General features: G+C 39.8%; 1 protein-coding gene and 1 pseudogene across 1 annotated transcript; both read left to right on the forward strand.

Annotated features, from left to right (window-relative positions):
- Window positions 1-2,555: 2,555 nt before the first annotated feature.
- LOC123252836 (mas-related G-protein coupled receptor member X1-like) lies at window positions 2,556-3,743 on the forward strand. Its single transcript, XM_044682073.1, has one exon. The coding sequence runs from the start codon at window positions 2,556-2,558 to the stop codon at window positions 3,741-3,743; it is 1,188 nt and encodes a 395-aa protein (XP_044538008.1).
- LOC123252837 lies at window positions 3,740-18,027 on the forward strand (annotated as a pseudogene).
- Window positions 18,028-18,439: the final 412 nt, after the last annotated feature.

Below are 18,439 nucleotides of genomic sequence, written 5' to 3' on the forward strand. Positions count from 1 at the left end.
TGTCTTTTCTAGGAAACCAATGGCCAATTTATTGAGATCACCCTTATCAGACTCTCAGCTTCATAACCTTGGTATCATTCTTTATATACCTCATTCTCCTTCAACACATATATCAAATCATGTGCCAAATCCTGCCTTCCTAGTGCCACGATTTTTTGGTATCCATTTTCCTCCCATTATTCAAACACACTAGGGTCTCATATCTTCTTGCCTACATTACTGCAATAGTCTAATTAGTTTCCTCTTCTCAATTCTTTCCCTACTCCAGCCTATACTTCATATTAAGTACAAGTCATTCTATTTCACTCTATTCAAGTTCCAAAGATTGCTAATGCATTGTCTCTGGGATAAAACATACATTCACATTTGGCTCTATAGTCCAGATCAGTGATTCCCAAAGTGGACACCATCACCCCCTGGTGGGCGCTGCAGCAATCAGGGAAGCAGTGATGGCCACAGGTGCATTTATCTTTCTTATTAGTTGCTATTAAAATTTTAAAAAAAATAATTTCCAGGGGGCTAAGGAATATTTTTCTGGAAAGGGGGCGGGAGGCCAAAAAAGTTTGGGAACCACTGCTTTAGACACTTCTTGATATGGCCCTGGCAGGGACGAAGAGGTTTTTTTGAGGCACTTAGTAGTTCCAATAGCACAAAGCTACTGAAGTTCTTGTACTTTCACCCCCAAGCCCAGCCTCTGACTCAGCGTGTGTGGACCCCATCTTTCCTTGGGTTTTCTCTGACTCTCAGTCTAGATTAACATTCACACCCTGGCATAGACATTTGTCCCTACAGCCCATCATTTGTCAAAAAAGGAGCTGAGGCCACAGGAATCAACAATCCTGAGACCTACAGTCAGTCAGGTTCTGGTTTACTCAGTTCCTTGATTTGGCATGAGATACATACCTGGGGCTGTAGCCACTTCCTTCTGTTCCGTTCCTGCAGTGGGGTATCAGCTACTTCAGTGGGGTATCAGCTACTTCAGGGCAGGGACAGTTTCCTTGTCTTTGTATTCCCAGCACCAAGCCTGGTGCTGAAAATTGTTCTGGGCTCAGTATCTCCAAAGAGTAAGGACTAAATAAATGTTTATTGCAGTTTGGCACAGAAAAACAATTAAAACAATTGCTTCCCTACTTTAAAGAAGTGGGTAACTATGGATGTGGAATACTGAAGATTATACTGTTGGATTTGATTCTTATGATAGTTAATTGTGCCAAAATATTTTTATTTGGGGGCAGCTGGGTGGCTCAGTGAATTGAGAGCCAGGCCTAGAGACTGGAGGTCCTAGGTTCAAGTCCGGTCTCCGACACTTCCAGCTGTGTGACCTTGGGCAAGTCACTTGACCCCTATTGCCCACCCTTACCACTCCTGGGCCAAGGACGGTCCCTAGCCCGGATGAAAAAGGAGGAGGGTTGGGCGTGGGGCTAGCAACCCCACCCTGTAAAAACTACATCTGCTAAAGAAACTGCAACCTAAAGTAGGGGCAGCTGGGTAGCTCAGTGGATTGAGAGCCAGGCCTAGAGATGAAAGATCCTAGGTTCAAACCCGGGCTCGGACACTTCCCAGCTGGGTGACCCTGAGCGACTGTGTGACCCATTGCCTACTGGTTGTGGCCCTATGCTCCTAGAATGGAGTCCCAGGATAAAAAAGAAAAAAAAATTTATTTACCTTTTTTATTCTTCGATTTAGAAATTGCATGTTTGGAAATAAAAATTATTAAATAAAAATTTTATTGGTTGAAATTTTCAAATATAAAGAAATAAATGAATAATTGAATTTGGGAATGAATAAATAAGTAAATGAACAAATAAATGTCCAGGTGCATACATCAAGTTGTAAATCTATTTCTGTTTAAATGAATTAGATGGATCAGCTCACATTTAGGTCTGTCCCCCTGGGTTGCAGAAGAAAACCAAGCCTCCCCACACTCTTCTACAATCTGAAGAAAGAGAGAGGAAATTAGAGGGGGGGTTGGAGTCTGGTCAGGGAAGAAAGGAGAAGCAGGAGGAGATCTAATCTTTTCTGGGAGACTCATTTCTAAACCCCATTATCACATCATGACAATAGGCAGAGTGAAAGGAAAGCATGAAACGAATATTTATTAAGTGCTTACAATGTGCCTAGCACATAGCTGGGACACTTAGGTGGCGCAATGGATAGAGTGCCAGACCTAGAGTGAGGAAGACATCGTTGTGAGTTCAAGGAATTTATTTGCTCTGTGATTCTGGGCAAATTATCTAACCCTTGTTTGCCTCAGTTTACTGATCTGTCAAATGATCTGGAGAAGGAAGTGCTGACCCACTCCAACATCTTTGTCAAGAAAACCCCAAATAGAGTCACAAAGAGGGGGACACAAGTAACAAATTGGCCAAACCACAAAAAATGTGCCTGGCATTGGGTTAAACCCTTTCCAAATATCATCTCATTCGATCCTCTCTTAAGCCTGTGAGGTCAGTGCTATTATTGGCCACATTTTAGAGTTGAGGAATCTGAGACAGAATAATGTTCGCACACAAACAATAAGTGTCTGCGTCTAAATTTAAACTCTTTCTTACTCTATGGCCAGTGCTCTGTGCACTGTGCCGGCCGCCTTAGCTGGCCCCCAAAAGAGAGGGAGCAGAGCAGAGGAGACCCTACCTTCTGGCGTTCTAAACTGGAGGACGTTTCTGGAAAACTACCTGATGCCTTTCCCTGTGTTCATGTCCCCCCCAGGGCATCTGAGAGGGGAGGGCTTTCTGCAGCTGCCACTAAGCACCATGGCTGCGTCCTCCACACCCGGGCAGCCGGAATATGGTCCGGACAACGCAACGGAGACCGTTTCAAATGGGACTTTAGCTGAGGAGTCTTTTGGAGACGCTGCCTTTCGTAAGTGGAGGAAGATCCTCACTCTGGTCGTTGTTCCGGTTGGGCTGGTGGGGAACAGCCTCGTCCTGTGGCTTCTGGGCTTCCGCATCCAGAGAAACCGCTTCTCTGTCTACATCCTCAACCTGGCCGGGGCCGACGCCCTCTTCCTTGGTAGCTTCCTTGTGTTCTTCCTATGGGAAATTGGTAAAACTCCTCTCTTGTGCCTGTTAGAGGAGTGTATGTTATACATGTTCTACTGTGTGGGCCTGGGCCTGCTGGCGGCGATCAGCACCGAGCGCTGTCTCTCCGTGCTCTTCCCCATCTGGTACCGATGCCACCGCCCCAAGCACGCGTCTGCGGCTGTGTGCGCCCTCCTCTGGGCTCTGGCTCTCCTGTTCTGGGGCGGGTATTTTGGGTTTTGCTTTTATACAGACTGTCTCCATTTCTGGGACGACATTGGCTACCTCCTGGCCGCGTGGTTCATCCCCCTCACCCCGGTGCTGTGCGGGTCCAGCCTGACCCTGGTACTGAAGGTCCAGTGCAGCTCCCAGCGCCGGCAGCCGCCCAGGCTCTACCTCCTGGTCCTGCTCACCGTCCTCGTGTTCCTGCTCTGTGCTGTGCCCTTGGGGGTTATGATTTTCCTCTGGAGTTTGGCAATGCCCAACTTCAGGCTCTTTCGCCTCTCTCTGCTCCTGGCCTGCGTGAACAGCAGCGCAAACCCATTCATTTACTTCTTCCTGGGCAGCCGAAGGTGTAGAAGAGGGAGGGAGCCGCTCAGGGTGATCCTCCAGAGGGCCCTGGGGGAGGAGCAGGAGTCCGGGGTCGGGAAGAGGGACACTTCCCACACCCAGACTCTAGATACATCATCCCGAGGAGAAGAACGAGATGCTCAGGGGAAATGAACCCACTGATCCAGGGGAAGCAGCAACCTTTCGTGCCCCCTGGAGCCTCCAGCTACCAGGATTTACTCAGAGTGAAGCCCAAGACACTTTTCTCACAATCCACAGCAGAGTCCCTCCAACAAATGCCACTCTCTGTCTGGGAAAGTAGTGGAAGAGGAAACCATAAGATGCCTAGAGAAAGGTTAAAAAGCAGAGCCCTGCCACTTCCCAGCTGTGTGACCCTGGGCAAGTCACTTGACCCCCATTGCCCACCCTTACTAATCTTCCACCTATGAGACAATACACCAAAAAGTACAAGGGTTAAAAAAAAAAATCAGAGCCCTCTGGGTAGGTTTGATGCACTTGAATGGTCTTAGAAGACAAAAATGGGCCGGGTAGAGAACTACTTTGAGGTGTTTGTTTCTTCCAGTTGTGTCTGATCCTTTAGGATCCCGTTTGGTCCCCAAATCAATAAGTGTCTGAAACTAGATTTGATCTCAGGTATTCCTGATACCAGGTCCAATGTTCTGTTCCCTCAAGAGCCCCCTACCTGGCTGGAGAGTTCAGGAATTAATTGGGGAGTGCCGTCTATGACCTCTCATATGTCACCAGCCCAGAGAAGGGCCACTCTGAAAAATGGTCCCTCTCCTTATCCTGAAGAATAGAGAAGGCCCCAAGTCTCCTTGCCTTCTCCTTGTCAGCTTCAGTAAATGAAGTGATAAAGTCACTTGGCTGGCATATTGAGTCAGCATTTTAACAGCACCATCTTTGGGGATTTTCAAGAGTTTAGCTGGAATTCTGTCACCTCCACTAGCCTTGCTAGCAAGCCTACCCAAGGCCCACTTGACTTGGATTCAAGCAGGTATCTTTCTGACATTTTTAGATTATACTACAAAACTGCTTTTCTCTCCCATTTCTTGTCCATGAGGTCTACTAGATTTCTTCTAAGATATCTGTGCTCATACTAGTACATGCAGTAATCACCTCAATGAAATTCATCCATATCTATCCATTGAATGATTGACACCCAAGATATCCATGTTTAAACTTTCTCTCTCCTGTCTGAGCACATCCAGCTTACTTTGGTTTCCAGATATCTCATTCCAAATTCCTATGCAATATTGATCACAAAATCATAAGACTTTCCTTTCATCATGTAAAAGTGAAATTTGGGAAATGCCATCTAAAAGTGTATATATATTTACACAATCACCAGGCAAATTCACACTGAGTTTCCCTTTGCCTTTGCACCTGTCACTTTATTAGTGCTGGAGCTACTTTGGGTGGTTTTCCACTCTTCCCCAGGAGAGATTTAGACACTTTCTGACCTGAGGGGCTCATCTACCAGTGTCACATATTTTCTCATTTTAATCCTGTCCCCGGAGCTTTCTTGGCAAAGATTCTGGAATAGTTTGCCATTTCCTTCTTCATTGGATCATCTTTTGTCAGAACTCTCTACGGTGGCCTTTCTGTCTTGGATGACCCTGCATGGCACATCTAATAGTTTCTTTGGGCTATGCAAGTCCCTCCAGCATAACAATGCAGTGATCCAGGAGGGGAGTTAACAATAAATGACAATAAATAAAAGCATTTCTCTTCAGTATTTATTAAATGTATTTTTTTTCCAAAAACATGGACTCAAAATCTTTTCCCCATCTTTTCTAGAATATACACATCCTGGAGTGATAATCAATCATTAGACGAGGCTCTCATTAGCATATAAATTCATATATTTTCTTCTTTCCCAGAGAATTTAAGGAACTGATCAGGAAGAACTCAGTTCAAAGCCAGCCTCAGATGCTTTCTAGCTGTATGACAGTGGGCAAGTCATTTAACCAGTTTACTTCAGTTTCCTCTTCTGTATAATGGAGATCATAATAGCATCAGTCTTCCAGGTTTGTCGTGATGATTAAGCAAGATGATTGCCAAGTGCTTAGCATGCTACCAGGAACATAATAAATACTACATAAAAATTAGTTATAATCGTGAAGACAGTGATAGGATTATATGACCTTGCCAAGACTGAAGATCAAAAGAAATGAGCAAGTCCCCAAAAAAACTTCACATGTAAAAATAATTTATAAGTTCTTTTGCACATACCCCAATCACAAAGTTAGTATTATTGTTTATTTCAAAGTTAAGTATACCCAATTAGATACTAAGTCAGTATTTTTATCATAGCAAACAAAGTATCTACTAAATGATAGCTCCAGTTCATAATTTACAACATTCAGACCAAAGAAGAACAAATATCCTAATGCACAATACACTCTGGGTATTGTTTTTAAATTTAAATTTAAATTAATTAAATTCATCAAATTTATTTATTATTTATTAAGTGACTTCAACATAATAACTAAATAATACAATTATTATTGTGTTATATATTATATTAAAAACATAATATAACAAATAAATGACAAATAAAAATAAATAAATAATAAATTATCTATAAATTTAATTAAATCGATTTTAATTTAATTTTAATTTTAATTTAATAATTAAATTATTTCCTATACAACATTTTCCCCAAAATCACAAAATAAAATCCTAAGCATAATAATAAAAGAACATATTATGACCTTTACAATGAAATTTAAAACAAAATGCACTGCCAAATGGCATTACTTCAGTTAAATGCATTTTTGAATCACCTTGAATAGCAAATTATTTCATTCACCTATCAATTTTGACTTTCTCTAAAACTACTGACATTCAAGAGCTGTATAGATTAATAAAGATCCAACTGCTTTTTGAGTTAGAAGTTAGTCTTTCAGAATGCTGATCAATAACGTAAATAATAATTTCCCCTGATTAATTAATCTATATCAGATATAAATCCAAATCTTATATTGCTTGATTTTTCACTTGATACACATATCCTGCTACTTTTTTACATGAACAAGAATCTGAAAACTGGTAAGGAAAATATAGAGCTCATGAGGAATTCCAAAATCAACTTCAAGTGTTTAAAGGAGGATACAAGCAGCCCTCCAAATAGAATACTTGTTTTACAAACATAGAAATCAACCCATTCTCCTCTTATCTAAATGAGATATGTGACTTAATTTTTTAGCAATACTTGCTTTACTGAATCCTCAGTTTTCACTTGACCAATGACAGGTCTAATTATATAATGCCAATTATAATACATATACTTTTCCCTGTACAAAAATGAAACTTCAAGGTTTACAGAGAGTTTCTCCCTTTTTTTGGGGGGGGGGAACTTTTATCTCTGACAGCCTTCTTATTTTTTTGGTAGCATGGATTTAGAATCAAAACAGATACCCAGTGATTGGGAACTAACCTAAATGAGGGGTGGTACATGAATGTGCTAGAATATTTCAGCTGAGAGAGAAATAATGAATACAATGGATCCACAAAGGCTTCATTGAAGAATGTAGATGAACTAAAGCAAAGAAGAGTGAGGTGAACCAGGAAAACATTACTCACAAAACTGCTACAATGTTATTGAAAAGAAAAGCGCCAAAAAAGATGAAATTAGCTGATTTATAATTATGATGATCACACTTTTCCTGAAGATTAGGAAGCTTTTTCTTTTCTTGAAAGAATTGGAAATCCTGGATATGAAATATATCAGATCATGTCATACTTGACTGATATGTTGATTACTGTAATTGCATTTTGCAGAGTTCAACTCTCTGACTCTACTTCTGTCTCTTTCTCTGTGTTTTTATGAAGAATGGTTCTAACAGAGGGAAAAAGGCATTTTGGGAATTAGAGATGTTCTAAAATCATAAGATATTAATTTAATAATTTTAAAATAATTTTTTAAATATTAAACTCTCCTTAGAATTCATACTTCTACCTTAGAATCAATACTGTGTATTGGATCCAAGGCAGAAGAGTGTAAGTAAGTAAGAGCTAGGCAATGGGGGTTAAGTGACTTGCCCAGGGTCACACAGCTGGGAAGTGCCTGAGGCCAGACTTGAACCTAGGACCTTCCATCTCTAGTCCTGACTCTAAATCCACTGAGCCACCCTTATTTAGTGAATAAGCAATTATTGCCTCTCAGGGCCAAGGATATGATCTTATATTGGGCAGCTCCTTTGAAAGGCCGGGAAACCTACCAAGGAACTATTTCCCCAAGATGGTAGGATTCAGACCTTTTCCTCTTCTGCTTCCCTGCCTGCCACTGGGGTTGGGTTCAGTCTAAGTATGGACTCTTGAAATCCAAGTTGATCCAACTCTTACCTTTTCAACTGGATGGCTTTCTCATTAGCCCTTAGAATATAGTCACCAGATTTGGTGAGTCAGGAAGTGCTCTTGACAAGCTCCTCTCTTCAATGGAACTTTGAATCTCAATATCTTAGAAATATATCTTAAAAACACATTTCCATCTTGTCACCAATCATTGTATCCTATATCAACTGAGATGAGGAGTGGGAAGGATAGAGCAAATCATGACTATATAAAGAACTAACAAACACATTTTCACTTCTCTTCTAATACTTGATAATATTTTTCTTCTTACTCTTAAGTTTTCTCTCCTCCAAGTGAAACAAAAAGAATTTCTTCAAATAATCTTAATATGCCAAGATCCAAGGTCCTTTACCTTGAAGGTGTTATTACCCTCCTTTGTGCCAATGACTAGGTTCAGGAAGGCATCTTTCATATCCTGGATACCTAGCACTGGGAAGAACAAGCCAATTCTTAATTATTTATATCCCTTTGATCAAAAATTACTTGGATATTGATTTTTTTCTAACAAAGAGTTACCAACATGTATAACATAGGGCAAATACTTTCACATCTCTGTGTACTTAATGTACTTAACTTTAAAATGGAAGAGTTGTCGAGATGTTCTTGAAGGTATAATCTAATGCAAAATGTTGTGATCCAATACATGCTTGCAGATTCTTCCTATAGATCAATATTCTTCAATAGGGACTAGCTTCCAAAGTCACAGGACCAGTCACAGCCATGCAGATTAACAGAAGAGGCTGAGTGTCTATTCAGGAGGGAAGACAGGCTCCTAATCGATATGCATATCCAATTCAACTCAGTAAACATTTATTAAGCACCTGCTATGTTTTGGACACTAGGCTAAGAAATAAAAGAGTGAGATGGCAGAGCCACCAAAGGGATCAAGTGCAAGGGCATCATGCTCCTTGGAATTTGAACCAACTGTAGATGCAGATGGGCAGTCCTGAGCCAGTCCTCTCTAAATGAGACGTTTGGCAGATATTTAGTGCTTCACTCTCCAGTCCTCAAATCAAAGGGAAGAGGATTCTGAGGGAGACAGGAAAGGTGTTGAGAATCCAAAGATCAGTAATCTAACTCCATGATCAGATTTCAAGTGATCAGCTTATCCTGGGCAGGGTATCATGCTCCTTGGAATTCAAATCAAACATAGATACTAATGGAAAGGGAAGGCTTATCAATCCCCCAGGCCTTTTTTCTGAAGAGAGCCAGAACTCTTTCAGAGTGTTCACTACACTCACAACAGCAAAAGGGGAAATTCTGGAGGCAAACCTGACTTAGATGCTCAGCCCTGCCTTAGTCTCCAGGCCTTTGCAGCAGAGATCAAGAGCCACATAAAATATAGATCATAGTTTGTACCAACTGCCTAAAAAATCTGGACCAGGCCCACATCATCAATTTAGGGTTGGGCCCCAAATACAGGGGGTAGGGAGAAATAGATTTTTCTATAGTAAAAAATAACCAAATAATAACAATTCCAAAATTCTAAGGTAAAATAAAATATTAAGTAATTTGCTTACTAATTGGTAGAAAGATAAGGGATTTTCCAAGTTATGAGGGGGAGAGTGAACAGGTATAATTCCTGAATTCAGGAAAAGAGGTGTTCCACTCCCCACAAGTATCTGTGAGCAATCAACCTTTTAATATAAAAAAATCCATGATGGACAAAAACACTAAAATGTGACATGAGAACATATGAAAACCTATGGCTGAAATTCCCTGTTCGTGCACACAAGCACACATATACCTACTCACACAGTTACCCACACTCTGTAATGGAAACTTAGAAACTAATCCAAATCAATGCCACTAAGAAGAATTCATATTGGCATTTTCTGCTTCCACTTTTCACAGACCAGTATCTACTCCAAATATTTTGTAACAAAAACCATAACATTTTCCTCAGGAGCTATAAGGCAGACATCTTACTCCTAATGAACCAAAACAAATAAAACCAGTAAAAAGAGGACTGCATACTTAAATTTAGTATTGTCATTCATAACAATCATTACAATTCCAGTATAAGGAACAAATCCTCTTGCTCATCCTACTACATCCTTTTTCTCTAGCCAGAGCTGCCCTTCCTTATATAGCCTTCAATCATCGACAGCATTATTGTCTCCTTTGGTCAAAAACTTGACATATTTGTCTTACCTTTCAAGAATTTTCAACACTCAGTGAACAATTGGAATTTCAGTGAGGGGCTAGTTTTCAAATAAGACATATATATGGGTTGCTTAAGATGTATAATGATTAGAAAAATCCTTCCATCAATCTTAGGATCTGATTGCATTTCTGGTCAACATAACCTAGGTCATTGATTAAGGGTCTGTAAACAGCAGGAACTGGTGGTTCAGTTTCCTAGCCACCCAGAGATAGGTTCAAACAGTACAATCAGATTTTTTCTAATTCCCCTAATTGAATAAAGTTTAAACAGAACAGAATTAGGATACGGCATATAATTGAATAGAAAAGGAACTAAGGTAGCAGTTAGGTGGTTCTTTGAGTTGAGATTCAGGCCTAGATAGAGGAGGTTCTGTGTTCAAATATGGTCTCAGAAACCTCTAAACCATGTGACCCTGGTCAAGTCATCTAATCCCAATTGCCTAGCCCTTCCTGCTGCTCTGTCCTGGAAGCAATACACAGTATTGTTGCCAAGACTGAAACAAGGGTATAAAAAAAGGAAGAAAACTAAGCTAGTTCCAAAATTATGAAATGGAGTCATTGTGCTTCACTTAGTTCTCACACTTAAGCATTTGATTTCCTATTTCTCTCCAAAATTTCATCAAGAGAGGTGAGTTGCATAGAGTTTAATTGTTTCAGTAAGGTGTCAAGATGGGGGAGAAAAAAGAGAAAAGAGAGGAAAAAGTTCAGTTAAGCAATCAAGGATTTAGAGGTCATGGTGTTGAGGAAGAGATGGATTTTGTTAGTAAAGGTGAAGAGCCAATAAGATACGCTCGGATGCTGGGAATTCAGAATTCTTTATGATAGAGGTGATGCATTTATGGGTGATGACAAGATCAAGGATACCAACCTCTTTCTGTGCATCTGAGCTATGGGGGGGGGGGAATTACCTCATGGGCAGTGAGAAGGTTTAGGAACTTAGTGGTTAGAGAGTGTGAAGGATATTCAATATGTATGTCAAAGATTCTAAGTGTGAGTTTTGGAGGTAAGAAGGAGAGGAAAATTGTGAGAAAGTACAGAACCCATTGAGGAGGGAAGGGAAATGACTTGGGTGTCTAAAGATTATGGCTAATAGTTTTCTTCTTGGCTGGGAGATATGAACAGAAATATTCTCAAAGGAACAATGATAACTGAGTGATAAGCATAGGGGAAGAACCTAGAAATGACAGTGATGAGCAAGGAATATTTATCCTTCTTGACCTTGAATAGTGAGCTGAGGAGAATGAGTGAAAAGCAGCCAATACTAAGAAGAGTAGCCACGGAGGCTGTCATTAGAAGAGAGCCAGGTTTAAATAATACCAAGTAGATGTAAGGAGGAGGAGAGGAAAATATAATGGATGAAGGTGGGATTTTTAAATTTTCCAAGACTGTGATTGTGAATCCTGCCTCCCAGTATAGATGTCATAGTCCATGGAATTTATAACATTGTAAAGGATAATGAGAAACTCTGGAGTTTTCAACCAGAGTATTTCAAATTTTTTTTTCTTATATCAAGGCACTCAACCTGTTCCAAGCATACTTAACTCCTATTATCAAAATATCAAATCCTCACTCCCAAGTTGAGAATTTTCTCATGTTCTCTGTCAGTCAAGGAATTGTGCTATTTATAGATCCTTTGATCTGGGCTTCACAGGGTAGGGCTAGGCTGAACAGAACCTTCCCTATGGGGAAATAATGGAAGAAAATGAAATCTCTCTCCCACTAATTTGATTGCAAACTCCCTTTTGACTAGCCATTTGAAAGGTCTGGGTCAATGATCATACGTTTTCCGAGTCAGAAGAAACCTCAGGGAATATGAGCCAAGGATAAAGACAGAAGAAGAAAAAGGAAATGCTGAAGAGTCGCTTAATAAGTGTTTTCTACTTGGGTCAAGGGAGCCTTTTATCCTTCTATGGTAAATGCAAATGGTTGGTGACCCAGTAATTTAAACTCTCTGCCTTCAAAAGTGATCAACATCTCTATTCTTACCTATGTGTGACCACAAGGAAAAAATACATTTTCTTTTGTTTTTGCTGAGATATATCCAATTCTCTGTGACTCCATGGACTATAGCATAACAGTATCATAAACTATTTTCAAACTCTGCTAATTGCTTCCATCTACCTACACATCTTTTTTTTCAGTTTGAAGATTTTATTTTATTTTTTAATTGTATTTAATTAATTGATTTAGAATACTTTTGCATAGTTACATGATTCGTGTTCTTTCCCTCCACTCTTCCCACCCCCCCTCCCATAGCCAATGAGAAGTTCCACTACGTGGTACATGTCTCATCGATCAAGAACTATTTCTACATTATTAATATTTGCACTGGGGTGATCCTTTAGAGTCTACATCCCCAGTCATATCCCCACCGACCCATGTGATCAAGAAGTTGTTTTTCTTCTGTGTTTCTACTCCCACAGTTCTTTCTCTGGATGTGGGTAGCATCTTTCTCATAAGTCCCTCAGAATTGTCCTGGGTCACTGCATTGCTGCTAGTAGCGAAGTCAGTTACATTCGATTGTGCTACAATGTATCTGTCTCTATGTACAATGTTCTCCTGGTTCTGCTCCTTTCACTCTGCATCAGTTCCTGGAGATACTTCCAGTTCACATGGAATTCCTCCAGTTCTTTATTCCTTTGAGCACAATAGTATTCCATCCCCAACAGATACCACAATGTGTTCAGTCATTCCCCAATCGAAGGGCATCCCCTCATTTTCCAGTTTTTTGCCACCACAAAGAGCGAGGCTATAAATATTTTTATACAAGTCTTTGTCCTTAGTATCTCTTTGGGATACAAACCCAGCAGTGGTGTAGCTGGATCAAAGGGCAGAAAGTCTTTTAAAGCCCTTTGGGCATAATTCAAAATTGCCTTCCAGAATGGTTGGATCAATTCACAACTTCACCAGCAATGCATTAATGTCCCAATTTTGTCACATCTCCTCCAACATTTATTTTCCTTTGCTGTCAATGTTAGCCAACCTGCTAGGTGTGAGGTGGTACCACAAAGTTGTTTTGATTTGCATTTTTCTAATTATAATAGATTTAGAACACTTTTTCATGAGCTTATTGATAGTTTTGATTTCTTTATCTGAAAATTGCCTGTTCATGTTCCTTGCCCATTTATCAATTGAGGAATGGCTTGATTTTTTGTACAATTGATTTAGCTCCTTATATATTTGAGTAACTAGACCTTCGTTGGAGGTTTTTGTTATAAAGATTTTTTCTCAATTTGTTACTTTACTTCTAATTTTGATTCCATTGGTTTAGTTTGTACAAAACCTTTTTAATTTAATGCAATCAAAATTATTTATTTTACATTTTGTAATCTTTTCTAACTCTTGCTTGGTCTTAAAATCTTTCCTTTCCCATAGAAATAACAGATATACTATTCTATGTTCACCTAATTTACTTATAGTTTCCTTCTTTATATTCAAGTCATTCACCCATTCTGAATTTATCTTGGTGTAGAGGGTGTGAGATGTTGATCTAAACCTAATCTCTCCCATATTGTTTTCCAATTTTTCCAACAGTTTTTGTTAAATAGTAGATTTTTGTCCCAAAAGCTGGGTTCTTTGGGTTTATCAAAGACTGTCTTTCTGAGGTTGCTTACTCCAAGTCTATTCCACTGATCCTCCCTTCTGTCTTTTAGCCAGTACCATAATGTTTTGATGACCACTGTTTTATAGTACAGTCTAAGATCTGGTACTGCTAGGCCACCTTCCTTCACATTTTTTTCATTATTTCCCGTGATATTCTTGATGTTTTGTTCTTCAAAATGAATTTTGTTATAGTTTTTTCTTATTCAGTAAAAAAGTTTCTTGGTAGTTTGATAGGTATGGCACTAAATAAGTAAATTAATTTGGGTTTGATTGTCATTTTTATTATGTTAGTTCATCCTACCCATGAGCAATTAATGTTTTTCCAATTGTTTAGATCTAGTTTTAATTGCGTAGCAAGTGTTTTGTAGTTGTGTTCATATAATTCCTGTTTGTCTTGGCAGATATATTCCTAACTTTCTAGATTTCTAACTCTTGCTGTTGAGATGTGTTGGAAGTATATACAAATGCTGATGATTTATAGGGGTTCATTTTGTATCTTGCAACTTTGCTAAACTTGTTGATTAGATTCTCTAGGATTCTATAAGTAGACCACCCTGTCATCTGCAAAGAGTGATAGCTTGGTCTCCTCATCGCCTATTTTAATACCTTCAATTTATTTTTCTTCTCTAATTGCTATTGCTAGTGTTTCTAGTATGTTAAATAATAGAGGTGATAATGGGCATCCTTGTTTCACTCCTGATCTTCTAATTTATCCCCATTGCAGATGATGCTTGCGGATGGTTTTAAATATATACTGTTTATTATTTTTAGGAAAGGCCCTTCTATTCCTATACTTTTTAGTGTTTTCAATAGGAATGAATGTTATATTTTGTCAAAGGCTTTTTCTGGAAGTTTGGGAAGAATTCTGGGAAGATAGCAGCTTAGAAGCAGCAAGGGTCTAGACCTCTGTAAACCCTCCAATCAAGGACAAAGGGCTTCGAGGAGACAGAAAACCAAATCTTACAACAGAACAGAGCTGAGAGATCCTCCTGTTAAACCCAACTTAAAAGGTACGTAGGGGAGAAAAAGGCTGAATTCATTGAACTCTTTGGTTAGAGGGGAAAAGAAAAAGGAAGATTCCCAGGGCCCCTCTCCCACCTAATGTACTGAGTTTCCAGCAGGTCCTGGAATCTCTGGGCAGGCAAGGGCACTAATCTGGAGGTAGTGCCTCACTGGTACAGCTGTGCCAGATTCAAGACTTTGATCACAGATGGCAGGGAGGTGGCTAATGGGGAGTGTGGCTTTTCTATTTAATAGTTCCATGTTTTTTCCAGTTTAACATTCTAAAGTGCTTTTTTCTTTAGTGCTGCCCACTTCCTAGAATTCAGATTGCCCAGGTCCTGGTGGGGTAGGTGGGGCATGGCCATTTTCCTTTGTGCCATTTTGTTCCCTTATAACATGGAAATCCCTTTTCTCTGCCTTTCATGCTGTGTACAATGGGAAAGCCCCTTTGATTGTCCTGCTTTAACTTCTGTCCTTTTCAGATGCTTTTTATTTTTTCTTTTTTTTTAAACCCTTAACTTCTGTGTATTGGCTCTTAGGTGGAAGAGTGGTAAAGGTGGGCAATGGGGGTCAAGTGACTTTCCCACGGTCACACAGCTGGGAAGTGTCTGAGGCCAGATTTGAACCTAGGACCTCCCATTTCTAGGCCTGATTCTCAATCCACTGAGTTACCCAGCTGCCCTCAGATGCTTTTTAAAGACCAGTTTGGAAGGATATTCAGAGCAGCTTCAGCATTTCCCTGCAACTACACTGTCATCTTGACTCTGCCCCCAAAGAGATTAAAAAAAAAAAAACCTTACTTCCCATCTTAGAATCAATACTGAGTATTAATTCCCAGGTGGAATTGCGGTAAGGGCTAGGCCATAGGGGTTAAGTGACTTGCCCAGGGGTCATATAGCTAGGAAATATCTGAGGCAGATTTGAACTATAATATAGAAAGAGGCAGATGGGAGATTTGCATGGGTTTGTGTGTGACTTTGCAGAGACTGGCACATGCACAAAACTCTATGAACCCCATTGTGGAATGGGAGGACTGCGTAAAAGGTGACACATGGAGATCTAGGGGGTCCATTGATTACTGACACAGAGGAGGAAAGAGGGTTACTTCCTGTGGCCATTTAGTATGTGGCTGAAGGAGATAGTTGATGCTTCCTGATAAAATCTTGGAGGTTCCTGGTAGTAAGAAACTTCTGTGCTCTATGGGGGCTGTGACATCTTTCCTCATCCTGGCAATCAGTGTGTGTGAGCAGCAGAGATCCTGTAACTCTGTCCTAAAGATGAGCCTGACCAACTTGGCTCAGGCCTCTGGCCTCTAACCATCTTCACCTGACAAACTGTATGCTGTTTCTATTTTTTAGTGGACCAGCTATTCAGGATTGAGGTAGCTAGAATTATCTTTAGGTAGTGAGATAGAGTAGTGAGTGTAGCCTCAACTCTGTTGGGGACTGAAGAGACCTTTTCAGGTCAGACCGTTTGGGTGGAAAAAGATATTTCTAGATCTAGGGAATCCTTCACCCCGGTCCATTAATACATCCTGTATTTTATAAATAAATCAAGTTACTGTTTATAACAACAAGGTGAAGCAATCAGGGCTGCAGCTTGGAAGCTCAGTGGATTGAGATCCAGGCCTAGAGATGGGAGATCCTGGGTTCAAATCTGGACTCACACACTTCCTAGCTGTGTGACCCTGGGCAAATCACTTAAACCCCATTGCCTAGGGCTTACCACCCTTCTACCTTAGAAGCAATATACAATATAGGTTCTAAGATGGAAGGTAAGGGTTTTCAAAAAAAAAAAAAAGAAAGCAGTCAGATTGTGTTACCCATGACATACTGGAGGCAAAGCCTAACATCTGGGCCTAAAGCTTGTTGGAAACTATTAGAGAGTTCAGTAATCATCCAAACCTCTAAACCAAACCTATTGCCTTCAATCATTTCACAAACTTACTTATTTCCAAACCCAGAACCCCCGTCTGTAGGCCTGACTCTCAATACAATGAGCCACTCAGCTGTACCTCCCTCAAAGATTATAAAAAAGGAAAAAGGATGTATATGTGCAAAAATATAACAACTCTTTTTGTAGTAGCAAAGAATTGTAAATGGAGGGAATGTTCATCAATGGGGGAATTGTTGAACAAGTTGTGGTATTAGATTGTGATGAGATACTATTGTGCTATTATAAGAAATGATGAGCAGGATGACTGGAAAAATCTGGAAAGATTTATATGAAGTGATGCAAAATGAAGTGAGCAAAACCATAAGACCATTGTACACAATAACAGTATTACATTCTGATGAACAACTGTAAAGAACCTAGTTATTCTCAGTAATGCAGAGATCAAGGACAATGTCAGAGGCTCCTGATGAAAAATGCCATCTGCCTCCAGAGAATCAATAAGAGTCTGAATGCAGAACAAAACGTACTCTATTCACTTTATTTTTCTTTAGAGATCTCTTCCACAAAATGAATAATGTGGAACATTTTTTACATGATTGTACATGAAATTGGCCAAGCAGGTGAAGCAATAGGACAAAATGGAGGAATCAATGAAGAAAGTAGTTGGAATGAACATGGAATTGACAGTGGAAGAAAGAAACCTGCTGTCAGTTGTATATAAAAATGTGATTGGAGCCAGAAGAGCATCCTAGCAAATAATCCGCAGTATTGGAAAGAAAGAAGAAAAAACGGAGAAGACAAACTAAAAATGATTCGAGAATATCAGCAAATGGTTGAGACTGAACTAAAATTAATCTGTCGTGACATTCTGGACGTATTGGACAAACATCTCATTTCAGAAGCACACACTTGCAAGTCCAAGGTTTTCTATAATAAAATGAAAGAAGACTGCCACAAGTATCTGGCTGAATTTGCCACAGGAAATAACAGGAAGGAGGCTGCAGAGAATAGCCTGGTGGCTTATTAAGCTGCTAGTGATATTGCAATGACAGAACTTCCACCCAATGCATTCCTTCCGCTTAGGTCTTGCTCTCAACTTTTCCATATTTTATGAGGAAATTCTTAATTCCCCTGGCTGTACCTGTAGGTTGGCAAAAGCAGTTTTCGATGACGCAATTGCAAAACTGGATATGCTGAGTGAAGAAAACTATGAGGACTCGACACACCGTGCAGTTGTTACGTGATAATCTGATATTATGGAATTCAGATATGCAGTGATGGTGAAGAACAGAATAAAGAAGTGCTGCAGGATGTGGAAGGTGAAACCAGTGAGATGTCGAAGCCAATAAGAGAATCCATCTCTGACCACCCCACTTCTATCCATCCCTACCCCCAAATTCCCCATTGTCATTAACTGAGAACTGCCAAATCTGACTTTTACATTTGGTCTCAGACGTTAAGTTCCTACTGGGGTTTTTTAAAACAGTTTTCAAAGTTCTTAAAGGTAAGAGTGAATTTCTGTGGATTTTACTGGTCCCAGCTTTGAAGTTCTATAAGACAGTAACATTACTACATAGAAGCTTTTTCAGTACTATTTTATTGTCTCCATGCCAGATGTTGCAAGATGACCATTAGAAATGGATATTACATTGGAATGCCTGTAGACTTCAATGTGAAGTGAGTCTAGGAGAGGTTTATTGCACTGTAGGGCACATGTGGTGGCATTTTTCTTTTTTTATAATTGTTTAAGCCAAATGTTATACCAATGTTTAAAATTAATTGGGTATTTAGCTTAAAGTTGTAGGTTGCATTGGAATGTTTATCAC

This window comes from Gracilinanus agilis, chromosome 6 (assembly GCF_016433145.1).
Source record: "Gracilinanus agilis isolate LMUSP501 chromosome 6, AgileGrace, whole genome shotgun sequence".
In the NCBI taxonomy this organism is placed as follows: domain Eukaryota; kingdom Metazoa; phylum Chordata; class Mammalia; order Didelphimorphia; family Didelphidae; genus Gracilinanus; species Gracilinanus agilis.